This window comes from Protopterus annectens, chromosome 9.part0, assembly GCF_019279795.1.
Source record: "Protopterus annectens isolate FY-2018-M chromosome 9.part0, PAN1.0, whole genome shotgun sequence".
NCBI classification, from domain to species: Eukaryota; Metazoa; Chordata; order Ceratodontiformes; family Protopteridae; genus Protopterus; species Protopterus annectens.
The window spans coordinates 1297607542-1297635404 of record NC_056743.1 but is presented as its reverse complement, the minus strand read 5'-3'; the positions used below and the strand labels follow the sequence as shown (position 1 = coordinate 1297635404).

Below are 27863 nucleotides of genomic sequence, written 5' to 3'. Positions count from 1 at the left end.
AGAAAGCACCCCTAAAATAATAATAATCATGATTACAAACAAGTTACTGCTTAATTAAATGGCAATATGGCATCTAGTAGAATCAAATTTCAAAATCAAGTGGCTAATGTGTATTAACTCAGAAAAAGGAAGCATCTACCTGTATGCGAACAAAATTCAAAAATTATCTTAAATCAAATGTTAAATTTCTCAAACATTGTCACTTACAATCTTAAGGATTTCTGAAGTCTGAGACAAACATATTATCTTTTCATCAACATTACACTCTCCAATACATTTATCAATCATGTTTAGCAAGCTATGTGTGCAAAGATAAAAGTTAAAAAAAAACAAAAAACAAAGCTAGTCTGAGTTTCACTGTCACTAGCACCTTAGAGAGGTACTGATATGTCAGAACTGTCCAGTCTTAAATCAAGAATATCACAGTCATCGTTCGAGTGCTCAGATATAATCATCTACCTTTGATCAAATCACAGTACAAACCAAACATGCATAACTTGCATTTTAACGTTTTTGTGCTATTTTCCTGGAAGTCCTGTACTGACCATCATGCACTCCACTGGCTGCCTCCTGCATGTGGTGCTATAACAGCAGCCATCATTAGCTCTGAGCAGACTCCATTTGCTACAACCCCTATAAATCAGTTTCTCTAGGCAATGTTTTATCCATGCTACCATTCAATGATAAATGCTAAAAAGTATCCTATTTGTTCACTGAGTATGTGCTATGTGTCAAATGCCACAATGAAATCTACCAGACCAGTTTCTTGACTTTTACCCAAGAAAAATCTCTTAAGAGGACTTCCAAGATGGCTGTACACTGATCAACAGCTTAACCAGCTCTCTTGGTAGGAAAACAGAAATGGAGAAAAGGCAGCCAGAGATATTGTCAGCTTTATTAAAATTCACTTATTGGCTACTAAGTACACTGCCTTGATGTCTGCAAAGAAGAAACTAATGCCTTAAAGAAAATCAACTACAAATGTTGAGGAGAAAATAATGACTAGGAAGAATCCTGCATTAACTGTTCAGCAAAAGCACTTCAAGCCCCAGCTCTGGTGCAAGACATGGCCCCAAGTAATCCAGAGGGGAAAAAAAGCTAAGTCAAATGTGCCCACAGCTGAATAAAATAAATGAAACACTGAAGTATATCAACTCAGCAAAAGGCTGGAAAAATGGAATAAGCTTAAACAGATATTCAAATAATTTGATAAAACTGCAAAATTCAGAAGCTGAAATGAAGAAAAGGCTGGCTGAGAATGAGACTGCTCAAGAAGAGATGTTTCAGAAAATGGTAGAATTGCACGACAGAGCATGTAGGGAAAATCAGAGATTTTTCCACTGTACCACAGAAATCAGAAGGAACAAACTCTATTGATTTTATGAAGGCACAAATAAGCAGTGGACTGGTATTCCACAGCAAGAACTGTTAACTGAAAGGGCACACTGTGTATGCTCCAAATATGGCCATGAAACAAAGCAGCCAAGACCTTTATTAGTAATAAAGGTGCAAACGTACCAGCAGAAAAAGTTGATCCTGATAAACCTGCAGCAAAAGGGCAAAGTATTAAAAGTTGGAGACCAGTAGAGGGTTTGTGGAAAATGATCATTCACTGTACACCAGACAGAAGAGAAACAGATGTATTCTAGTAATCAGGGAATATTGAGAGACAAGTGTGAGATTCAAGCTGATGACTCCAGCTGTCTTCAGAATACTTCTTCCTGGAGGAGGAGATAAAAATGATTATGTATATAAGCAATTTACAGGAAAGTCTCTAGGAATAGATGGTATTCTGGTGGAAGCTTGGAAGTTAGTAGGGAAGAGAGTGATAAAGATCTGGAAGGTTTTCTTTAACAGTTTTTTAAAAAGAGAGGAAGCACTAACAGCCTGGAAAAAAACCTGTGGTGAGTGTGACAACTAAAGACTGTAAAGATCCATCTGATCCATCTTCACATAGGCCTATTTCACTTTTAATCCATGACTATAATGTGTTTATGTCTACAATGCGTAAAAGATTTGAAAAGGCAATGTGAAAACTGATAGATATGGACTGATGTACTTTTTGTGGATGGGAGGCAAACATTTGACAACATTAATAGAACAATGATGATTCTGATGGAAGCAGAATGTAGGAAAATGCCACTGTTATTGCTGGGTCTTAATGAAGAGAAAGCGTTCAAGTGAGTAAGATGGGATTTTATGAGGAGGGCAATGGAATCATTTGCATTTCTTAATACAATAATAAGGTTATTAAGAAGGATATATGAAGAATCAGAGGGAAAAAAAACAAAGTGGGAGGGTTCCTCTCTTACAGATTGTGCTTGAACAGAGGAACCAAGCAGTGGTATCCTCTTTCCCCGTTGTTTTCTTGATCATTAGAAGCAATGGTACAGAAAAAGTACAGTTGTGTACACTTGCCATAAATGTAGATGTTCAAGTGTATTCACTGTTGCAGTCATCACATTTGGGTGATCCCTGCCAGTGTAGCCCTCGGCCAGCCTGAATACCAGGGACTTAGTATTTCTGCGTTGGTTGCGGTCACTTGAGGACTGACGTCAGGTCATCAGTGGTATACAGGAAGGCACCCGATCCCATTACATCAGTTTTTCTTGCCCTAACCTGTCAGGAGCCCCCAAAGTAGGAGGCCAGGCTCTGGTGGTAGAACCCCACCAGTGGAAAATAAATGCCAATATGTCTCTTGTAAGGAAAGGAAGAAAATGAGAAAGGGGGCTGGGGGGGGAGGGAAACCAGGACTGCAACAGTGAATACACTCTAACATCTACATTTATGTTAAGTGTACACAACTGTACTATGTTCTTCGTGTTTCACTGTTGCAGTCATCACATTTGGGTAGATTCCCAAAGCTGAGGAAATGGGTGGAGGCAATTCAGGAAGCTAGGGGCTGGCTAGCATGCCCTGCAAGACTGCAGAGGGAAACCCTGCCTTGGATTTGGAGAAGAGAGGCAGGTTGTAATGCTTGGTAAAAGTATGAACAGAAGTCCAGGTTGCAGCCTCCAGGATGTCCCTGGTGGGGACTCCTCTGAGGAAAGCTGCGAAGGTGGAGGCTGCTCTGGTATAGTGTGTCCTGACCCCCTTGGGTGGAGGCTTGCCATGCTGTTTGTAGCAGAAATGGATGCAGTGTTCTATCCATTTGGAAATGGTTTTGCTTGGAGACGGCTTTGCCTTCTGCCCCTGAAGCAAAGCTAACCATCAATTGATCAGACTTCCTGAAGGGTTTATTCCTGTCCAGATAGTATCTGAGCTGTCTGTGCACATCTAGAGAGTGCAGAATCCTTCCCCCTTGTTTTGGGGGTTAGGAAAGAAGGTGGGTAAATGGATGGATTGGTTGAGAGCCACACTGGAAAGCACCTTAGGCATGAAGGATGGATTAGTTATGAGGGATACCCTGCCTGCATGTAAGATGTTGAAGGGTTCCACAGCCATGAGTGCTTGCAGCTCAGAGACTCTTCTGGCTGAAGTGATGACTAGGAGGAAGGCAGTCTTCCAGGAGAGAAAGTTTAGCTCTACAGAAGAAGCTGGTTCTTAAGGGGGCAGAGTGAGCTTTTCCAAGACAAAGTTAAGGTCCCAAGCTGGTGTGGGTGCCCTTCTGGGGGGCCTCAAGTTGCTAGCCCTTCTGAGGAACTGTTATCAGAGGGTGTGAAAAAAAGATGCTGCTCAGTGGGAAAATGAGCAGAAATAGCAGAGGCATTAATTTTTCTAGACACAAAAGAGAGACCACTGTATAGTAAATCAGCCAAGTAATCCAGGATGATAGGGATAGAGGGCGGTGACGTACTGGCCCCCTTAGCCTGGATCCAGGTGCAGAACCTATTCCATTGATTTGCACAAGACTTTCTGGTGCTACGGCGTCTGGCCTCTCGGATAACATCCAGAATCTGTTTACTGAGGATGGCAGATTGGTCAGGGATTAGGGTATACGCCAAGATGCCAAATTGAGTGTCTGCAATTGGGGGTGCATGTATTCCCCTTCCTTCTGGGTTAGGAGGTTTGGAATCAGAGGAAGATTCCATGAAGGCAGAGGGGACAGGCTGCACAGCAAGGGGTACCCAGTGCTGTCTGGGCCGGTCTGGAGCTATGAGGATGGTCCTTGGTTTTATCTCCCTTATTTTGAGCAGTACTCTGGGAATGAAAGGTAGGGGAGGAAAGGCATAGACTGAGAGGTTTACCCAGGGGAAGGACAGGGCATCCACTTTCCATGCCATGCAGTGATGCTCCCTGGTGCAGAATTTGCTAAGCTGATGGTTGGTGTGGGAGGCAAAGAGGTCGACCTTCGGGGTTCCCCATTTCTGAGTTATTAGGAAGAAGGTGTTTCTGTTGAGCTGCCACTCATGGGGGTCCAAGAGTTTTCTGCTTAATTGGTCTGCCAGGGAGTTGAGAGAGCATGGCAGGTATCATGCTAACAGGTGTATTTGCATGAAAGAGGCTATGAACCAGAGAGTCATAGCCAGCCTGCACAGCGGGTAGGTGTAACTCCCTCCCTGCTTGTTGATGTACCACATAACAGTGGTGGTGTCTGTTTTGATCAGGAGAACCCCTGGAGAGAGAAGGAGTTTGAAAGCTATCACGGCCTGTTGCACAGCCATCATCTCTTTTTGACTGATGTGCAGGGGGAGCTGCTGGGTGTTCCATTGGCCCTTTATGCACCTGCCATCCAGATGTGCACCCCAAGCATAGTCTCATGTGTCTGTGGTGAGGGTCTGGGCAGCGGGGTGTGGGGAGCAGGGCAGTACCTTGTGGGAGCAGGCTGTTACCCACCAAAGAAATTCCTTCCTCAGGCAAGGAATAATAGGTAGAAGAGTTTCCAGATCTTTAGAGTGTTGACACCAAAGGCTCTTTAGGTACCATTGAAGTTTCCTCATATGCAGTCTGGCATATGGAATGAGAAGTATGCAAGAGGCCATGAACCCCAGGGCTTGCAGGATTCTCCTTGCAGAAAGCTGAGGCCTGGTGGCCAGTTGAGAGAAGTAAGCTGACAGGAAAATTTGTTTCTCTGGTTTAAGTCATGCCATCTGGGATGATATGTCCAGACTTGCTACCAGGAAGATTATCCTTTTGGTGGGTACCTGTCTGGATTTCTTTTCATTGACTGTGTACCCTAGGGAGGTTAGTAGGTCCTTTACAAAGGCCACATATTTGAGCAGCTTTGCCTGGCTGTCTGCCTGAATAAGGCAGTCGTCTAAGTAGGGGTAAATTTAATATTTCTCGTCTGCAAAAGGCACGAAGCTAAGCATTTTGTGAAAACTCTGGGAGCAGTAAATAAGCCAAAGGGAAGCGCAGAGAACTGAAAGATCTGAGATCCTGCCCTGAAGCGGAGATATTTTCTGCAGGACTCCCTGATAGGAATGTGGAGGTAGGCTTCTTTTAGGTCCAGGGTGACTAGCCAGGCGTCCTTGGAAAGTATGGGTAGCAGCTCCTGGAGGGTGAGCATTTTGAATTTTTGGATCACCAGAAAGGTGTTTAGAATGGATAGATCGAGGACAGGGTGCCAGGTGCCCTCTTTTCTGGGTACCAGAAAAAGTCTGGAGTAGAAGCCTAGACTGGTCCTGTCTACTCGGAGCAGGAAAGGACCAGTGCTTGGAGGGAAAATGCCTGCTGAACCTAGAGGGCTGGACCTGTAAGAAATCTTTAACGGTCTGCATAGATTTTGCTTTCTCTTTCATATTTTTTAAAACCTCTTCTGCTATAGTGCCAAACAAGTTATCTTTGTGCAAGGGTGCATCCAACAATGTTGATTTGACATGGTCTTGCAGGAGTTGCTCCTTAAGCCATGCATGTCTTCTAATGACAGATCCGGTGACTTCTGCCCTGCAAGAAGCTTCTAGGGTGTCAAAACCACAGTGCAAAGTGTGTTTAGTTACTTGACCAGCAAAATGCATTAAGTCCCGTAAATCTTTAGATTCTGCCCATGCAGGAAAGGAGGAAATTTTTTGTTTAAGGAGTTCCAAGGTATGTTGCTGATACTTAAGCATATTGAACTGACAATTTATCCCCGATATCAAGAGTAGCTGAGGTGTATCCTTTATTTACCCCATCTGTCCAGGGCTTGGGAATCCCTGTCTAAGGGGGTGGGATTCTAAGCCGAGGTTGCTTTAATCCCTTTAGGCCCCTGAATAATTACCTCAGGATCAGCTGTTGGATTTTTAAAAAGATATTTGTGTGAATCAGGGACTCTGTAGTACCGGTCTGGTTTTCTGGGAGCAGGAGGGAGGACATCTTGAGTCAAGCTGGACTCTAGAAAGACATCATCCACCACAACTAGGACTGGGGGGGGATGGCTAAGGCCCTGTGTTGTGGAAGGTCCAGGAACTCCCAGAGTCTCTTTTTAAACTGTGGGTAACCTTGACTCTCCCATTGGAAAAGCTCCCTTAAGGTATTCTGGGGGGGCTGAAGGAATGGATTCCTCTGCATCAGATATCTCATATGTGGAGAGGGGCTACATGCCCTCATAGTCAGATGCTTTCATCTGACTCTTGTTCAGACAAAACTAGTGAAGACGGATCTCTTTTCCATTTTTAGGGAGTGGATTAGCTTCCCCTAATCAGCATGATAAGGTCTTCTGCCATTTTAAGCATTTGAGACTGAGGCAAGGGAGCAGGCGCGTGAGAATGGGTAGTCTGTTTCTTGGGTGTGGTTCGACCCTTGGGCCTAAGGAACTCTATTGTTTTCGAAAGAACGATAGCCTTGAAAGCAGGTGTTGGTTTATGTTGGGATTCGGTGTTGCAAAGGACTTCCTCGGAAGCTGGTGCCTGCACAATGGCTCCGGAATAATCCAAGGTAGAGACGACCGCAGGATCTTTAAACGAAGAAGAGTTCTGCGGCATACCGGACTCTGAAAGGGTCTCAGTAGCGGCCTGTGAATTAACTGAAGCGGGTATCAGGGGCTGCGAAAGCACCTCACTGAGTTCCAAAGGACTGACGACCAGCTTAATGGAAGCATTGTCAGAAGGTTTGGTCCTATGTGGTCTGTCTCCATCTTTATCTTTACGTTTTTTCGGAAGATCTGCTGACGGATGGCCTACCGAAGACATATTGGAATTAGAGGACTGTAAACGGAAATATCTGGCTACAATAAGGGCCTTACGACAAGTAGTTCTGGCGCTAAACAAAGCAAAGAAGTGACAACAAGGGACCTTGTGGTCTAGGCCTAGGCAAGTGATGCAGTAAGAGTGGAAGTCCCGGTGTGGTATTTGCTTTCACAGGCGAGACAATTAACTTTTTCTGACATGGGTTAGTGCAAGAAAAAAGGATCCCCCACCGGCTACTTAGCTTTCGAAGACTTCAACTTCAATTCAGAAACGAAACTCAGGTAGCAGCCGACCGGCAGTCATGCGAACTGCTTCTGCTTTGGGCTCCACGGCAAGAAAGACTGATCTAATAATGTCAGATGCCTTCCTTAATACCACCGATGACCTGACATCAGTCCTCAAGCGACAGCAACCGACACAGAAATACTAAGTCTCTGGTATTCATGCTGGCAGAGGGCTAACCTGGCAGGGATAACCCAAATGTGATGACTGCAACAGTGAAACACGAAGAACATCAGCAGACTCGGAAACTGAAGGTTGTAACTGGCATGGTCAGAAATTGAAGGATATAACTGGCATGGTGTTCAAGAAAAGTTGACTGTTTGTAGATGATGTTATTTTGTACCTGATGGAACCAAAAAAGAACATTTCAGTGTGTTGTGGAATATTCTGAGATAGTTCTATTTTTTTGGGGACATAAAATTAAATTACTGAAAACAAAGGCTATGGCTATAAACTTTGTACCCACACATGAATTGGTCCAGCAATATCTATATTTCTGGGGATACGATAAAATGAAGCATTTAGGAGTATGGATTAAAAAGAATTTGGTTAGGGCAGTTAAGGATACATGTGAAGAGACTAAACAAAAGATAATACAAAAACTGAGAAACTGGAAGACCTGGCCTATGGATATGAATATCAAGATATAAGCAGTAAAAATGTTTTTAGTCCCTTTAATTTTATACACAAATCAGGCATATTTTTATCAATCAGAGAAGTTGTGTACAGTAATTAGTAAAAAGTTGAAAGATTTTATTTTGGAGGGAAAGAGGGTCACTATCAAGTGATAAGTTGATCCTTCCAACAGATCAAGGAGGTTTAAGATTACCTGATTTGAAGGGATATTTTAGAGCTAGAGTTGAGTCTTATACATAATGCAAGTAGAAAGCTACAATTCAAAGGGGAAAGGGATGATGATGAAGCAGGTGGGTAATTCAAGAAATAAATGGGATGACTCAGATCCTTAAGGAGTATAACAGTCATACAAAATATTATACTCAAAGTATGTGAAAGTATACTAAGAAAGTACAGTTTTGTCCCACTTACCGTAATTGTATATGTTCCGAGTAGATCAGTGTTGTAGTTCTAATCCTTAAGGCTTTCTGCTTTACAGAACCATGCAACCAGATGGATTTCCAGAGTCTTAGCACCATCCCAAGCCAATGGATGTTATATGATTGATGTCCAGATGTCAAGGTATAAGTATGGCATCTGTACGCACTATCTTCAGGTCTTTCTAAGCCAGAAAAGCAATTTGATGCCCAAGGACAGCACAGCCTTCCAACTGTCTGGTCTTAGTAGTGAATGCAAAATGGAAAAAACAAAGCGAGAAGGATGGTATGAGCCAAATGGACAATAAGAAGCAGCAGCAGAAGAAGAAGTCCCTACTTAGGGAAAGGAGGGAATGTGTACCGCAGTACTGATGTACTCTAACATCTGCGATTGGCCCTGGATGCCTGACCTAAACTTTAATGTTTTGTGAAGGTGTGAAAAGAACTTCAGGAGGCTGCCTCTAGGACTGTTTGAGTGGGCACTCCTTTGAGGAAGGCCTTGGTGTTTGCCCCATGCCTGGTGGAGTAGGCTCTTATACCGACAGGCAGAGGCTTTACATGGTGTATGTAACAGAACCTGAAGCAGTTTGCAATTGATTTTGAGATGGTTTGCTTTGAGATAGGCCTGCCCGGTTTTTCCTCTGTGAAAGATACCATTAACTGATATGCCCTTGGTTAAGGCTGAATTCAGAAACTTAGGCATAAATGAAGGGTTATTTCTGTGAGTTACCCTGTTCTTGTGGAAGACCGTGAAGGGCGCCATACTCATGACAGCCTGTAGTTCAGAGATTCTTCTAGCTGAAGTGACAGCTATAATAAAGGTGGTCTTCCAGGTCACCATCTTGAGGGGAGTAAATGCAGACAGTTTGAAAAGCAGTAGGTTTAGCTTTTCCAAGAGTTAACTAAAGCCCCATGCAGGAATAAGGTCCCTTCTGGGGCATCTTAAGTGTGTTACCCCTCAGAAATAGTTTCATATGCAAGTGAGACTAAAATGGTGCAGTAGTCTGCAAGCAACTTGAAACTGCCAATACATGAACTTTTGTGCTAGATAAGAAGGCCCTTGTTCAAACAGGCGAGACTGATAAAGCAATACTGAATGAATGTCTGCTTGAGCTAGAACAGCCTATTGGCTATAACACCATAATAATCTTTTCCATTATGACACATACAATTTCCTGGTGTTTGGCTTTCTTACCTCCCTAAGAATAGATAACATCTCCTTAGGATATTATCGAGGTGGTTGTCATGGTTCAATCCTCCAGGCAGCTAGACTGAAAGATGTCAGGCTGGGGTGGAACACTGATCTCCTGATTTGGCTGAGAAGGTCTGTGTCCATCTGGAACTTGTGAAACCTCCCCTTGTTAAGGGTGAGGAGCACAGAGAACCAATATTGTTTGGGCCAGAAGGGGTCTACCAGAATCAAGATGGGTCTATCAGACCTGGTCTTGGTGAGTACTCTCAGAATCAAGGATAATTGTGGGAAGGTGTAAAGAAATTTCTGGATCCACGTGAAAGAGAAAGCGTCTATCTTCTAGGCTTCCTCGTGTTTGACTTTGGAGCAGAATCTCAGAAGTTGTGTATTCTAGGGAGAGCCAAAGAGGTCTACAAATGGGACTCCTCAAAAGTATAGTGAGATCTAGGAAGACTTTCCTTTTTAACATCCATTCACTTGGGTCTAGTAAGACCCTACTCAGGGAATCTGCCAGAATATTGCTGTGGCCAGGTATGTATAATGCAATGAGCATGATCTCCAAGTCCTGGGCCAGCATTTAGATCTGTATTGTAAGGGTGCATAAGGGGGTAAGACAAGGTCACCCTTGTTTGTTTATGTACCACATGACTGTGTTATTTGTCTGTCCATATCTGCAGGGTTCCTGGACTCGCGTGCTGTCAGAAAGCTTTCATGGCCAGAAAAACTGCTAACATTTCCTTTAGACTGATATGCAACTGCCTGTGTTTTGGGGACCAAATGCCCTGTACCCTTCATTGGAACTAGGTGGGTATAGCAAGCTATGCCTGAACTATCTGCAGTGAAAGGCTCGTCTGCCCAAGGCAGAGTGGAGGCTGCACCTGGGTTGTTCTGTATGGTGGATATTTGCCACAGAAGCTCCTTCCTGAGGCACGGGAGAAAGGGAAGTTGGGGACTAAGAATGTTGTTCCCAAACGTTTTTCTCTACTCTCCTCTTCTAATTCTTCCTACCTCGCGCCTCATGAAACTTATGCCTGCACATTATACTACTTATGTACTTCAAAATGCTTGTGTTTTAATTTCATTCAATGCTTTGTTACAACACCTTGCTCAAATGTTATTATTCTGTCTTCTATATTACTGTGTTTTAGTAGATTTTGAAAATTGTACTGTACTTGTTAACTTTGTTGATATTAGCTTTGTAGTATTTGTATATGAAGCTTTTCTCCCCGGGCCTCCACTGAAAATGGGCTCATTTTGGCCCAATGGATTTTCTCAGTTAAACTGCAAATAAATAAATAAATAAAATAAAATTTTTGAGAAACTACTGGATATTCCACATGTGAAGCCTTGCCAAAGGGACCACTAGGCAACATTAAGCCATGTACCCTAAGATCCTTATGAACTTTCTGGCTGAGATAAGTTATTTTGTATACAAGTGGTTCACATACTTTGTGAGGAAGACCATCTGGTCCCGAGGGAGGAATGCCTTCTGTTGGATGGATTCTATCATGGCTCCCAGAAACATGATCCTTGTTTGGGGAGTCATCTGAGATTTCTGTACAGTCAAGATAAGGCCCACCTTTTGGAAGCAGTCTACAGATGCCTGGAGGACATTTAGGGTCTCTGAATTGGACCCTCCTTGGATGAGATAGTCCAGGTAGGGATAGATGTACACCCCAAGCATTCTGCAATGTGGTATTAGGGGAGCCAGTCTTTTTGTGAACATACCTGGGGTGTCAGAGCGCCCGAATGGTAGAGCACAAATCTGTGCAAATCCTTTATGTCAAATGTAAACATGGATCCAAAAACAACGATAGTTGAGTTTAAAATACCTTTATAACAAAGACAACAAAGCTTTCAAGTTAAAAACCCTTTTTCAATGTTTTACAATTGTAAAACATTGAAAAAGGGTTTTTAACTTGAAAGCTTTGTTGTCTTTGTTATAAAGGTATTTTAAACTCAACTATCGTTGTTTTTGGATTTGCGAATTTTGTCTCAGTGCTTTGCTTCAAAATGTAAACATGGAGTCATCCTGCAAAATTATGCGCAAACGCTTTTGCAGAGTAAGCATCTTGAATTTGGAATGTGAAGGATTTTGTTTAGCCTTGAGAGACATACAATAGGTCACCAGGTTTCTTCTTTTCTTGGGACCAGGAAGAGTTTTAAATAAAAACCTGTTCCCTCTTAACTGGTGGAAGTGGATGTATGGACCTTTGCCTCAAAAATCATGGATAATTGGTGGCAAGTGGTTTTCTTGCTCCTTTGAAGGTCTTTGCATACCCAAATAGGGGGGAAATTGTCTGAATTGAATAAAGTACCCTTTTTCTATAATGCTGAGAACCCACTGATCCCTTGTAATGGTGTTCCACTGACTTAAGAAGAGGGAAAGTTTGCCTGCTAAGGGGTTAAAGGTGCAACAAGGGGCAACAATAGTCATGTCTATTCTGCACTGGGTGTTCTTTGGCAGCATCTAATCTAGGAGGCTGTTCTAGTTGCCATCTTCTTGATTGCCTTGATATTTTTTCACAAGTAAGCCTCCCATTGTCTTGTCTAGGTGGGAAGGAACAAAGCTTAGAGGGATAGTTTCTACTGTATCTCAGAGTTGGGGACAAGTAAAATTTTTAAACAGTTTTAACCCGTTTGCTTTTTTTTTTGTAGAGTTTTTCGAAGACTTGTTCAGCTGGGGTCCAAACAGGAATGCTTTGTCCAGTGAGGCATCCAGTACCTCTGTTTTAGCCTGGTCTGACAATGGCTGAGTTCTTAACCAAGTATGTCTATGTATAACTGATACTGTGGCAGCTGCCCTTCAAGAAGAATCCAAGGCATCATCAAGTTGTGACCAGCTACCTGTAAGGCTTCTCTAGCAATGTCCTGAATCTCCTTGTATGAAGTTTTGTCCAGCATGAAGTAAAGTTTTGTTAATATTTTGTCTTGAAGTGATTCCTTCATCTTTTGGCTGCTCGCGTTAGTGGTCGCCACAGCAGATAAACTGTTTCCATTTATTCCTGTCCTCTGCATCTTGCTCTGACACACCTACCACCTGCATGACCTCTCTCACCACATCCATAAACCTTATCTTAGGCCTCCCTCTTTTCCTGTTACCTGGCAGCTTCATCCTTAGCATCTTTTTTCCAATATACTCTGCCTCCCTCCTCAGCACATGTCCAAACCAACATAATCTTGCCTCTCTGGCTTTGTCTCCAAACCTTCCAACCTGGGCTGACCCTCTAATATACTTATTCCTAATCCTGTCCATCCTCTTCACACCCAATGCAAATCGTAACATCTTCAACTCTGCCACGTCAAGCACCGACTCCTGCCTTTTTGTCAATGCCACTGTCTCCAACCCATATAACATAGCTAATCTCACTACCCTCTTGTAGACCTTTCCTTTCACTCTTACTGGTACTAGTCTGTCACAAATCACTCCTGACACTCTTCTCCACCCACTCCATCCTGCTTGTACTCTCTTCTTCACCTCTCTTCCACACTCACCATTACTCTGAACTGTTGATCCCAAGTACTTAAACTCATCCACCTTCGCCACCTCTACTCCCCGCATCCTCACCATTCCTCTATCCTCCCTCTCATTCACACACATATATTCTGTCTTAGTCCTGCTGACCTTCATTCCTCTTCTTTCTAGAACATATCTCCACCTCTCCAGGGTCTCCTCCACCTGTTCCCTACTCTCACTACAGATCACAATGTCATCTGCAAACATCATAGTCCATGGGGACTCCTGTCTGATCTCATCTGTCAACCTGTCCATCACCATTGCAAATAAGAAAGGGCTCAGAGCTGATCCTTGATGTAATCCCACCTCCACCTTAAACGCATCAGTCACTCCCACCACAGACCTCACCGCTGTCACACTACCTTCGTACATATCCTGTACCACGTTTACATACTTCTCTGACACTCCCGACTTCCTCATACAATACCACAACTCCTCTCTAGGCACCCTGTCATATGCTTTCTCTAAATCCAGAAAGACACAATGCAACTCCTTCTGACCTTCTCTGTACTTCTCCATCAACACTCTCAGAGCAAGCATCGCATCTGTAGTGCTCTTTCCTGGCATGAAACCATACTGCTGATCACTAATCATCACCTCCCTTCTTAACCTAGCTTCCACTACTCTTTCCCATAACTTCATGCTGTGACTGATCAGTTTACTCCCTCTGTAGTTACTACATCTCTGCACATCACCCTTACTCTTAAAAATCGGTACCAAAACACTTTCTCCATTCCTCAGGCATCCTCATGTTCCAAGATTTCATTAAACAATCTAGTTAAAAATTCAACTGCCATTTCACCTAAACACCTCCATGCTTCCACAGGTATGTCATCTGGACCAACAGCCTTTCCGTTCTTCATCCTCTTCATAGCTATCCTTACTTCCTCCTTGCTAATCCACTGCACTTCATGATTCACTATCCACACATCATCCAACCTTCTCTCCCTCTCATTCTCTTCATTCATCAACCCCTCAAAGTACTCTTTCCATCTGCTCAACACACTCTCCTCGCTTGCAAGTACGTTTCCCTCATTATCCTTTATCACCCTTACCTGCTGCACATCTTTACTAGCTCAGTCCCCTCTGTCTAGCCAATCGGTACAGGTCCTTTTCTCCCTCCTTAGTGTCCAAACTTTTATACAACTCTTCATATGCCTTATCCATAGCCTTCGCCACCTCTCTCTTTGCCATGCACCTCATCTCCTTATACTCGTCTACTTTCTTCATCTGTTTAACAATCCCACTTCTTCACCAGCCTCTTTCTCTGTATACTCTCCTGTACTACTTCATTCCACCATCAGGTCTCCTTGTCCTCCTTCCTCTTTCCAGATGTCACACCAAGCACCATTCTAGCCATCTCTCTTACTAGCTCTCCTGTAGTTACCCAGCTATTCGGTAACATCACTGTCACCCAGTGCCTGCCTTAATTCTTCCCTGAACATCACCTCACAATTATCCTTTTTCAATTTCCACCATTTGATCTTTGGTGCTGCCCTCACACTCATCCTCCTCTTCTTGATCACCAATGTCATCCTACACACCACCATCCTATGCTGCCTAACTACACTTTCCCCTGCCATCAGTTTAGTCTCCAATCACCTTCAGACTAGCCCTTCTACATAAGATATAATCCACCTGTGTGCATCTTCCTCCACTCTTGTATGTCACCCTATGCTCCTCCCTCGTTAAAATATGTATTCATCACAGCCATGTCCATCCTTTTCGCAAAATCTACTACCATCTGACCTTCTACATTCCTTTGCTTAACACCATACCTACCCATCACTTCCTCATCTCCTCTGTTCCCTTCACCAACATGCCCACTGAAATCTGCTCCAATCACCAGTCTCTCACCCTTGGGTACAGTCATCACCACTTCATCCAACTCACTCCAAAATTTTTCTTTCTCATCCATCTCATACCAAACTTGTGCAGCATATGCTTGAAGTGATTCCAAATATTTAATTTAATGCTCTTATGGTGAAATCAGCATAAGTATAAGTTTTCCAGCCAAACCTGTCCAGTAGCCTGCTCTCTCTATCATTAGGTAATGGGTGCTGGGATTGCCTTCTGGTAGCTTCAGCGGAAGCTATTGAGAGATCTGCTTTAGGATTTTTATACGGATGTTTGTGCAAGTCAAGTACCCTGTAAAACTTACCTGGTTTCCTAGGAGTAGGTGCTAAGTAATCTAGGTGAAGGGCTATGTCCTCAAACACATGATCTAGCAATACTGGGGAATAGTCAATGCTCGAGGGTAAGGTAAGCTTAGTAATTCTCTGTAGTGTGTCTGAGCTTGGAAGAACTGCTTACTTTTCCAGTTAAAGGCTTCTATCATTTTATGTAACATGTCCCTGAAGGAAAGGTCTTCGGGTGGTGATGCAGAAAAGTATGTGTTGCCCATGTCCAAATCAGGGTAGGTTTGGAATTGTAAGTGACCTGAGTAAGCAAATTCTTCCTCATCTTCAGGGGTTGGGGAGTCTTCCTCCTCGGGGAAGGCTATATTCCTATTCCTTTTGGTCAGAGCCGGGGAGACTTTGGAAATTAGTGAAGGCTCTCTAACTTTAATGAAGGCCATAAATTCTTGCGCTATCTTAAACATATCCTTGACTTCAGCCTGCGGCCCAGGATGGAGGCAAGGCCATGGTGGAAATACGTTTCAGATTTAACAATTGTTTAACAGGCATGGCCAAAGGATTCAGTCTTCTGAGCCCCACTTTAGAAGAAACATCTGAAGTCAGCAGAGGGTGAGTATTCCTTGCAGAACCACTTCTTGGATGTCAGAAGCTGATGCCTGCATAGTAGTGCCAAACCTGACTGACATATGGGCAGTGGTGGTAGGTTTGGGAAGGCCAGAAACCATGGTGGCCTTCTGTGGGCTCACAGTGGAGGGTTCTGGCCTAGTAGTCACCGGTCCTGGAGGCTGTAAAGGTTGCTCATCACAGTTCTTGGTCAACTTAGAGATAGACAAAAATCTCTTTCTGTGGGCTCCAGATCCCTTTGTTTTTTTTCTTTAAGCTTTTTTGGGATCACACCAGCAGTTGTCAAAGTGGTAGATAAACCTGTAGAGGCCCGGGGAGTTTCAGCACTATCGAAGAAGCAGACAACAAGGATTCCATATGTGCAGCAAGCACCTTGGCCCTATGTTTAATGGTTTTTGCACAGAATTTGGCACAGTCAGAGCAGTTACAGATATCATGCTAAGGCCCCAAATAAAACAAGCGAAAATCTTTATGCAGGATGTGCATCCCACCTGACAAACCGTTAACTTTTTTGAGCATTAAATTAGAAAATAAATTTCCCCAGTGGGGTACTTATCTCCAGAATTTCTGTGCTTCCAGACAGATATGTGCTGACCGATGGACTGTCAGTGTATAAAACACATGGGAAGTACATCAGACTGCACGGCTAGAAAGAACGAAAGATGGCTCCAGTGGATGCCTTTTCTATAACCAGATTCCTAGACATCGGTAATAAAACATCTGTCAGCTTAGAATGATGCAAAGACTCTGGAAATTGGACCATGGGCTTCTGTATGGCCAGAGGTGTCAAGGATTCGTACTGCAACACTGACTACGAAGAACATCTAAGTCAACATGGGAATGCAGAAAGGAGATTCTGTCAATAGGGGTGACTGCAACTAAGGATACAGGGACAAGACAAGAGGGATTTGTAGTTTGCTGGAGGAAGTTGGAAAAGGAACCAAGATATTGGGAATAAATAGAGAAGGAAAGGTAATAGAGTGGGAAGAAGCCGAGAAGACATTTGGACTGCAGGCTACTGATTGCCTTCCCTATCAGGGATTGATATCAGAGTATAGACAAAGAGAAAGAGATAGGGGAGTCCTAAATGAAATATTTGCACTGGTTGAGTTTCTAACTGAATCTAGAATAGAAGCTGCTGTTACGTATAATTAGCAGGGCATATAAAATATTGCATGATAAACTAAAGGAATCAATCAGAAGAGGTCAGAAAAGATTGGGAATAAACAATGAGAGGATACATGTATGGCTCCCATATATGCATCAAAGTCTAGAAGATTTAAGATTTTTACCAGGAATTGTTTGCATAGATACTTTTATACCCCAAGCAGACTCCAAAGAATTTTTCCTCACATAGATGGCAAATACTGGAAGAGTGATGAGGAAGAAAGAAGTAAATGGGAAAAAGAAGTTATGTCTTACCATAACATTCCATCTGTATTGTTGATCCTCATTCAGTCATTACACATGGGTATCGGTTACGACCTCAGAACAGAGCCGGCCATTTTACAAGCTCGCGTCAGCTTCAAACTCTCGAGCTAAACTCTTACCCACAATCTCCCTCTCCCTGTTACCTCAGATTGAGTTTGCAAGTCAAAGAAGGTAAAGGCTACCTCTGGTCAAATAACCTAAGAGAACCATATGGTGAGATCCACTAGAAACCACAGGAGGGGGAAGGAGGGAAGGTCATAAAGACTGAACGAGGATCAACAATACAGATGGAATGTTATGGTACAACATAACTTCTTTATCTGATATTGCTAATCCTCGTTCATTACTTACGCAGGGGACAGAGTCCCCAACTACCTCTATTCCTGGGAGGCTCTCATGGAAGGACATTCCTGAGCACCACAGAACCAAAAGATGCTCTTCCCCTGGAGGCCAAATCCAATTTGTAATGATTGATGAAGGTATGAGGCGTAGCCCAAGTTGCAGCTGCACAAATGTCATGTAAAGAAGCTCTGGCCTGGAAAGCAGCAGAAGTTGCCACCGAACTTGTTGAATGAGCCTTCATGGTAGTAGGCAACAAGATATTATGTTGTGTATAAATGAAGGTCACACAGTCCTTCAACCATCTAGCTAATTTGACATTAGCAACAGCAGATACTAATCTATGTCCAGAAAAGGCCAAAAATAACTGGTCAGATTTACGAAAGGACCTAGTCCTGTTTAAGTAAAAACGGACTTGCCTGTGGATATCTAGGGTATGTAGGCAATACTCTCCTCTGTTTGAATGATTGGGAAAGAAAACTGGCAATTCAATGGTTTGATTAATGGACATTTTAGAGATCACTTTTGGCAGAAAAGATGGATTAGTTCTCAGAGACACTATCTCTATGAAAAATCAAGTAAGGACTCTTGATACATAAAGCCTGAAGCTCAGAAATACATCTGGCAGAGGTAATGACGACCAAAAACAAGGTTTTCCATGACAAATGCTTGAGGTCGTAAGAAGTGGCTGGTTCGAAAAGTGTCATTATCAGAGCTTGTAGAACTAATGATACATTCCATGGTTGAATAGGTTCTCTAAAAGGTGGCTTCAGATAATTCACACCTTTTATGAAGGTCTTACACAATTTGTGGGACATGAGAGAAATCTTGGACACCCTCATAAAAATTAGAAATTGCAGCCAAATGAACTCTAATGGTAGAGGCTGACAGACTTGACTGGAAGAGGTCGGCCAGATAGTCTAGTATTATCAACACTGGTGCTGAGAAGGGATCTACTTGTTTATCTTTCAGCCAACTGGTAAATCTTTTCCACTTGCTCAGATAAGTAACTCTAGTGGAAGACTTATGAGATGCAATGAAAATGTCACATACTGGTAAAGAAAGATCATTCTGCCTGACAATCAAGGGAACTGGAGTAGCCAAGCCATGAGCTTCAGGCTGTTCAAGTTGGGATGAATCAGGTTCTGTGGATGTGAGATCAATTCCAGGGTTGGATGGAGAACCCATGGTCTATCTAGAAGGTGAGGCCAAAGGAAGGGGAACCAAATCTGTCAAGGCTAATATGGTGCTATGAGGATCACCTTGCTCTTCAACCAACGGGCTTTCTTCAGAAACTGGGGAATGAGGGGAAAGGATGGAAATGCGTAAAGAAGACCCGAGGGCCAATCGTGGACTAGAGCATCCCTGGGTGACTGTCCCGGAGGGGGAATCAGGGAGAAGTAGTTGCTGCATTTGTAGTTGATCATGAATGCAAAGAGGTCGCAGCAAGGACGGCCCCAGCAGTGGAAGATCTCCGCCACTATCAAAGGATTCAGGGACCACTCGTGAGGTTGAAGAACGCACCTGCTGAGTCTGTCTGCTATCACGTTGGAACTCCCGGAAATGTGCGTTGCTGGAAGAAAATGGTTGGTAGCCATCGCCCATTGCCATATCCTCATGGCCTCTTGACAAAGGGGGTAAGATTTGGTTCCATCTTGCTTGTTGATGTACCAGACCACCGCCATGTTGTCTGATTGAATCGCAATTGTCCCAGACGGCAGCAGGGGATGGAATGTTTGCAACACCAGAAACACCGCCCTCAGTTCTAGAACATTTATGTGCAGATGGGCCTCCAGTTCGGACAGAGTGCCTTGGACTGTCTGTCTCTGAAATAGCCCTCCCACACCCCATCAGGGAGGTGTCCGTGGTCACTGTGGCCTTGGGTTGCTGGAGGGAAAAGGGGCAAGACCATTGTGACAGATTGTGTGTCATCCACCAATTTAAATCCTGTTTGTACCTGTGGGTTACTCAAATCATGGCTGAACGAGGATGCTGAAAAGGATACCATTGGGTGAGCAGTAGCCATTGTAGAAGCCTCATGCGAAACCTGGTCAAGGGAACAATGGTGATGGAGGCTGCCATGGAACCCAACAGCTGTAGAACTGAGTGAGCCGTGGATTTCTCCCTTGAAAGGATTGGCATTTATCCTTAAAATTCTGTTCTGTGCTCTGGAATGGCAGCTCTGCAGTACTTTGTGTCCAAGATAACCCCTATGAATCCTGTCATCTGAGATGGGGTGAGACTGGATTTTTGCCAGTTTATGGTTATGCCTAGCCTTTGTGCAGCGAGGAGAGAGTTTGCCAGGGCTTCTTCCAGTAGATGTCTGGTGGGGGCAGAAATGAGCCAGTCGTCTAGGTATGGAGACACCTGGAATCCATGAAGTCGCAAGTGAGCTGTGACAACTGCCAAGCACTTTGTAAACACTCTGGGGGCTGTAGAGAGTCCGAAGGGCGGTACTCTGAACTGGTAGTGACTGGCTCCCACACGGAAGCGCAGAAATCTTCTTGATGGCCTGTCCACTTTAATGTGGTAGTACGCATCTTGAAGATCTATCGAGCACATCCAATCATCTTTTTCCAAGAGCGGGAAGATAGACTGTATTGTGACCATCCAGAATTTTTGTACTCTCACAAACTTGTTCAATACACTGAGATCCAAAATTGGTCTCCAGTCCCCAGTTTTCTTTGGCACCAGAAATAGTAGAGTAGAATTCGTATCCTATCTGGTCTGGAGGAACTATTTGGATGACTCTCTTTCTTAGCAGCTTTTCTGTCTCTAGTGCAGTTCCTTCCCTTTGACTGGGTGGAACATCGGGAAGGTTTTTTGAAGGGACAGGACAAAGATCGAAGGGGATATGAAAACCTCTGGGTAGAATCCTTTGTACCCAAGAATTGCTGGTGATGGTTAGCCAGGCAGAAGGGTACAAGGAGAAACGCCCCCCAACCACCTCCAGAGGAAAGGAGTTGGGCCACTCTTCAGGAGCACCGGTAGGATTGACCAGGGAAAGAATCTCTGGAACCCTGGTTAAGTGGACCCCCTCTGCCCCGAAAGGAGCATCTTCCCTGCGAGTTTCCCCCTCTGCATCTAGGGGAGAACTCTGCCTTTGTGTCACAGAAAGGACCCTGAGATTTCTTGCACCATATCTTCCCACTCTTTTGGTTTCGGGAGAAAGCGTGTTGAGGGGAAGAATAATGGACACCTAAGGCAGAAAGTGTCTTACTGTCCTGTTCAAATCTGGCCAGTGTGCTTTTAACTTTGGGTCCAAACAAAGAGGAGGCCTCAATGGGAGCATTAAGAAAGGAAGCCTTAAAGGGTTCCGCAAAATTGCACAAGCGCATCCAGGTGTGTCGTCTCAAGACCGCAGCTGTACCTGCTCTAGCAGCTCCTTCTGATGCGTGAGATATCAGTCACATAGAGGAGTTAGATATTGACTCAATGGTGGCCAGCTGAGAGACCGTCACGGGCCTCATCAGACACGGCACCAGCCAAGGTTTCAGAGAGCTCAGAAATCAGATCCCTTTGAAGCCTGGTAAAGTGTGCCATATAATTTAGGGACCTGATAGTAAAGGTCACTGATGCAAAGGTGCGCTTCCCTATCCTGTCCAGGGCCAGAGACTCTTTGTTAGAAGGATGGACAGTCTGGTTTTCTTCCTCTGCCATATCCTTTTTTGTTGCAGCCGCCACCACCAAAGCATCCACAGGAAGACCTTTTGACCAATGGGGGTCCGTAGCAGGAGGGGACAAAATCTTATCTGGCCTCCGGGGAATAGCTTTGGTGGTGTCAGGAGCCTTCCGAGCACGCTGCACGATAAGCTGGACAAGTTCATCGGCAGGTGGAGTAACCCAGGAGGTAGGGGGCTGGGTGCAAAAGGCCTGCAGGAACACAGATTCCTCAGAGGTCAGATTAGAGGACTGCCAGTCACCTCTCTGTTTCAGGATTTTGAGGATATCACCAAAAGATACCTCAGAGGGTGACTGAGGGGATCCTTCCCCCTCATCAAAATCTGTGTCTTCATGAGGGACTCCTCTGTTGAGTCCATGTGCTTCCTCTCACACAAACTTTTCCGGTGGACTTCCTCAGAGGGGGAAGCTGGGGAAGACAACGGAAAAGGGGTTTCCTTTGAGAATATGTCCTGAGGCCCTTGCACCCGGTATCCACTCTGTGCGACTTGCGAAACCTGTGTACCAGAGGAGGATGGAGAGATAGTCCAGTATCGCCAGCAGCAGGAAAAACCTTCTCCATCAGTTGGAAGGCTGGTCCACCTGAAGAGGACTGAATGTCTAGGACAGGGGTCACCCCTCTGCTAAGTGGCTCAGCCTGCCAACCTGGAGTCCCTGGATGGCTGTGGAACAGCAAACTATGCATGCCACAACTGATATCCTGGGTTGTAGAAAAACTTTCCTGACATGAAGGCAACTGCGGTTCCTTAGTGAGATCCATAAAGGGAACCGCAGAAGGGGAAGACTGTGCTATATCCATGGACTTCAAATGCAATGAAGAAGGAGAATAAGAAGAGGTCTTTGGAGACGGGTGATCACCTCCCAAGGAAGGATAGTTCCTGGGGGGTGGGATACCTCTGGCCAAGAGCACCTGATCCACAAGACACAACACATCATGTTCAGAAAGGCTTCTAGTGGACCTCACGGAGACTGAGGGAGAAACAGGTCTTTCCACAGAAGAGCAAACTCTGTGCCCATCTCACCAGTCCGCACTGAGAACAACGGTGCCGAGAGAGACTGGATTATGGGTGTCTGCACCGAAGAAGTCATCAGTGCCGAGGTCATGGTCTGCACTGACAGGGATCGGTGCCGAAGCAGTTGTCGGAACCAAAGCCGGAACTGAGAAAACTGGAGTCAACAATAAAGGCGTCGGTTCAGAGTAAGATGTCGGAGCCGACGCGGTCAAAGTCTGCGCCGACTGAACGGTCGGTGCCAATACAGTGGTAATAGTCTGAACCGAGGAGCCCCTCAGTGCCAATATAGTGAAGGCTGCAGGAGAAGACGGAGCCGAGATCACTAATGGAGCTGAAGGCCTCGGTGCCGAAGGTCTAACCACCGAAAGCACTGGGGCTAACTGAGTGAGCTCTGGAGCGGAAACTTTAGCCTTTTTAGGTTTTGGTTGGCAGAAGTCCCCAGTCGGGGACAAAGGCAAAGATTTAGCCTTGGTAGGAACATCCAAAATTTTCTTATGGGCTCTAGGAGGGGTTGAGACCTCCGACCCTGAAATAGCCTCTGAAAAGGGAGATGTAAGAATTCCCTTCAGCAACAGCTTGCTTTTCCTTTCCAACAAATTTCTATTTGAAAAGTTTTCACAGATAGTACAGGGTGGGCCAACAGATAAGTGGGACGCCCCCAAACAATAAACACATAAAGAATGTGCATCAGAAGTAGGTAGTTTGTGTCCATAATCAGAAAACTGTTTAAACCTTAAGAAAATATGGTCGCTAGATGCGATAGGGGAAGACACAACGAAAAGGAAACGTTTCTGACAGAAAAGTAATATAAATGACTATTATACAACAAGTAACAGTACTTAGCTCAAGAGAAGCAGTTTGATGACCGAATGGCAACGTGGCAAACAAAATCTGAGGTAACAGGGAGAGGGGGATTGTGGGTAAGAGTTTAGCTCGAGAGTTTGAAGCTGATGCGAGCTTGAAAAATGGCCGGCTCGGTTCCGAGGTCGGAACCGATACCCATGTGTAAGGTATGAACGAGGATTAACAATATTAGATCATATGTTTTGGTAATGTAATGAGTTGGCAGACTTTAAAAATTCCCTGCAGAGTACTCAGTCAGGAAGACTGGGCGAGCAAGTGACGAAGGAACTGTTTTTTTCAGCTGGAATACAGGATCTGAATTGCCTAGACATAGTAAGCCCTTGCTATATTTACATCTGTTGGCTGCCAAAAAAGCAATTGATAGAAAATGGAAATCAAAATCTAAACCAACTACATTTGAAGTAGTGAATACTGTATCGGAGATAAAAGACTGGGAAGTGAGATCTTTAAAAAAGGATAGGAGTAAATGATATAGAAAAATGGAAACTGTAGGAACAATACATGCAGAAAAATGCTTTGGAAGAGGATAAAGGTTTAAGAGAAGGCAGGAACTGAATAATTTATGTAATGTTGCTTAGATTATAGGATATACAAAATATATGTGATGTATAATGTTTGTAAATATAAACTTCTTTAATAATGTTTAATTACTTTATATGAATGTAAGTTTGCCTATGCCATAAGTGACAATTCAATAAAGGTGCTTAAAAATGGTAAAGTGAGGTTGCTCTTGGGTCAAATGCCCACCTGGCCTGGCTTCTATGTCAAGTCTCCCCTCCTAATACAGATTTCATAATTTTACCTACAGAAGAAATCAGTAACCTTATCTTCCATGATCTGATGAAAATGGTAGTTAGTGGTATTAATTAATACTCCATAAAAAGAAATGGGGTCAATCCCATTTAACAGGCCACTTCTATTCATAGGATATAATAAAGAACTCTTCTCTTCCTTACTTACAGAGGAGAACGATTAATGGAATAGCCTTGCCTTTTCAGCATTAGCATAATTTTTTTTTCAGGAAGAGAATACGTAGCTACACAGACAGTTCAGGACATAATTTAAAAAAAAAAGCAATTACTAGAAAATTGAAATCAAAGTTTAGACCAACTTTACTGGAAGTAGTGAATATAGTAAGAGATAAAGCAACTTAAACTGGGATCTTTAGAAAAGGGAAGGAGCAAACTACATAAGAAAAATGGGAATTGTGGGAACAATATATGGAGAGCAGGAACGAGGTTTAACAGGTAGGATTTGAATGAGCTGTATAATGCTTAGCTGACAATGAGTGGATGGCTGATGAGTGATGTATGTTTACAACTACAATTGTTTCAATGGCGTCTGTGATGTAAACTGTTTGCAACTAAAATGATATAATTTTGTATGTTTTTCATTTATATAAATGCAAGACTGCCTTTGTCATATGTGTAAATACAATAAAAAATGTAATAAAAATGTTTGTGGAAAAAAAAAGCTGCAAACTGAAAAACATGAATACAACATCTGGTCTCAACAAAGTCTACAGAATTAAGTTGCCTACCCATGAAGTATAATGTAGTACAAGGACATTTATCAAATATGATACATGGATAGGTAAGCAAGTGTGTACACACATTTGTACATAAATGTACTCTATACTACTACTACTGTGAAACAAAACATTAAAAAATGACAAAATTATCATGGCTTGTATTAGCCAAACTGCCATTAATATATGGGTTAAAGGATCTGGTTGTAGTGGTGGCTGGTGACTCCCATGTAATGAGGGCTGCAAGCAGCAGTGAAGTGGGTTGAGACAAACAGGATAGGAGGCTCCTAAGTGGAGAAGTGATCAGATGCCCCCAACCTCCTTACCATATTCCATACATGCCAATTCAAAACTGTTTTCTACATATGCTCTTTCAGTATTCAGTGTATAATAATGCCATAGATAAAGGGAAGCCATATGGATTTCATCTGTGAAGACTGGAAAGGCAAATGTGAATCTCATGGAGAATCTATTACAAAGCATGACCTAACCGTCAAGACGTGGCTTATGATGTTCACGAGACAGACTATAAGCATCTGATAGAGCCACAACAGAAATAAAATGTCAAATACAATGAGACTGCTAGACCCTTGGGATATGCAGTCCTGTTTAAGGGGGTTGGCTTTTCTTTCCAAGATAAGCTGTACACAGCAAGGAAGTGTCACTTCATAATTTTACAAAATGTGAGTGACATTAATAACCCAAAATGCTTTGTATTGTGATGAACAGGTATAAAGCCCTGACTGTGAAGCAGGCAACTGAAGATCATTTAGGGGCCCTCAAACTTAAGAAGCCAGGGAGGGAGATGAATGAAAGGGTGTGGTCCACTTGCCCCTCTCTCTCTGAAAGGAGAGGATTTGCATGTGCCTGGGGAGCACAGGGGGATGTATTGATTTCTTCAGTAGAGAACAGGGAAACTATCTCCCATGCTTTAAGGGTGGTGAGCACATTTGCATGCTAGCTTGTAACCCTTACCACAAGTGAAAGACCACCCAGTCTTGACAACCCACTGGATGCCCCATCATCCTTAGCATAACTGGAAATGTGCAGGAAGGTAGTGCCTAAAAACAAAAATTCAAATTACTTCAATGGCTGCCTAAATGAAGACCCAACTCGGACAGATTTTGCCCACTGTGATGAGGAAACAAATGGGTTAATTGGCCAGGTGAGGAGTGAGGATCAGCAGGCAGCAAGGGAAAAAAAATGCAGTCAAAATGTCAGACAAGGAAGTATTAGTGCTTAGTAGCAGCAGAAACTCGGAGAGAAAGTCTCTGCGTTAAACCTCTTCTGTGAGGTTTGGTTGGTAAACTCAGTAGATGAAACAGTGATCACAGAATGGTTAATCTCCCTACAGGTAAAAGGAATCGGAGAAGTTTAAGAATTTGGGAAAATGTTCAAAAGTAAGTCATGATACACCCACCTGGCTAATCATCATTACACAGGGACCTGGAGCCCAATAAAAATGCTCCTGGTAGCTCATGTGGACGTAAAAGTCCCCAATGGCACTTCCTGAAAAAAAAGGGTAAGTTCCCTGGTACCCTGGTCAATATTTCCATAGCTAGAATGAATTCCAGCTCAGGTCTCCCTTGGAAAAAAGCCATTGGCCTAGTGGGACTAAACTGGTCAACAAAGCATAAAATAAATAAAACAAAATAAATAAATAGAAGGGTTAAGCCTACAATACAAAAGAGTTGCTGAAATGTTATTAAGGTATAAACTGAAGAGTTCAACAGTCCATGGGTATCACCAACAGTACTCATTCCTGAAAGGTATGGCAGCAACACATTCCATACATACTACAACAAAATATCATTGTGACATCTCTGACTGTTCAGTTCTGAACAGCTAAGAAAAGCATGTGGTATCTAATTCTGGATTACAAGGTACAAGATTCTATCCTGTCCTCTGACCAATGCATGTTTGGAGTATGCACATTCTCCCTTTGTCTCTGTGGGGTTCCTTCCACCTCTGAAAAGCATGCTGATATGTTTCCATCTCAAACTTACCTAATAATGGAGCTGTGAGCAGCAACACAGACTCCAGATGGTACCCTACAAGGGGAAGAGCTGTACAGACCAACTGCATTGGGCATCTACTGTGGTGCGCAGCATCCTCAAGATAGGAGAACACTGATCACAGACTGCATGCCAAGACAAGGCTACCAACTAGACTGTGTAAAAATATGGCAGTAGGTGATCTGGTCATATTGACTAATGTCGCCAAAATGGGCATGAGTATTTGCAGTGATAAGTGGGTTGAGGACCCAACCTACTCTGACATACATCAGGAACCCATGCTAACAGTGGGAGGTATGTATGTGTCCCTATTGGTCAGTGTATGCTCACCATAAAGCCAAGCAGCCCTGGGTCAATAAGCTACTGGCCAGCTGTTGTCCAGTTGTCCAGCATGGGTTACCTTTGGTTCGGTTACCTGGGACAGCTTTGTTGAACGAAAGCTAGACATAAAGCCAATCAACCTGCCAAACATGAACTAAGAATTGCCACACAGTGTAAGTTCACTGACAGGACATGGCTTGGAAGTGGATGACCTGATGGTAAGAAGGATGCAGGACATCCTCTGTATCCAGAAGACAAGGAGGAAGGGCAAGTGCAGCAAAGCCACTTGGCATGGGATCCAGAGTCCACTACTCAGGCGGAGGTCAGGCTAGGAATGGTGTGGGAATTGTGGTGAGGCAGTAGCTTCAGAAGACAGTGAGGGAGAGTGACACAGTCATGGCAAACTCCAGTGCAATGATAGAGAAGTATTCATAATCTCCGCCTATGCCCCTCGGCACAGTTATGATAGTGAGCAAAAGACTGCATTGAGACAGCAGTTGCAGGACGTACTAGATAAAGGAGGACAACATGAATTGGTGTTGATAATGGGTGATCTAACTGCACATACTGGGACAGACTAAACAGGATATGAGGTCTGCCTGGGACCACATGGATGGCGCAATAGTAACAAAGAATTTGAGGCCATTCTGGACTTCTGTCGGGCAAACGACTTGATGTTAGACAACATATGGTTCAAAAAGACAGCAAGTCACAAGATCACATACAAAAAGTGGCCAACATGCAACTCAGCAAGACTTCTTAGTAAAGTAAGGTTACTGGGGTAGAATCAGCAATTGCACTCATCCCCAGTGAAACAGTT

General features: G+C 43.7%; 1 protein-coding gene across 12 annotated transcripts in view; it reads right to left on the bottom strand.

The window, feature by feature from the left end:
• Positions 1 to 27863, bottom strand: part of CAMK2B (calcium/calmodulin dependent protein kinase II beta) — a 3372251-nt gene that overhangs the window by 2939795 nt on the left and 404593 nt on the right. For all 12 annotated transcript variants that reach the window (XM_044084245.1, XM_044084244.1, XM_044084249.1 and 9 more), the window contains exon 2: positions 1 to 11. This exon is cut by the window's left edge and continues 84 nt beyond it. In XM_044084245.1, the coding sequence (XP_043940180.1) occupies positions 1 to 11 (11 nt within the window). The remainder of the gene's footprint in view (positions 12 to 27863) is intronic.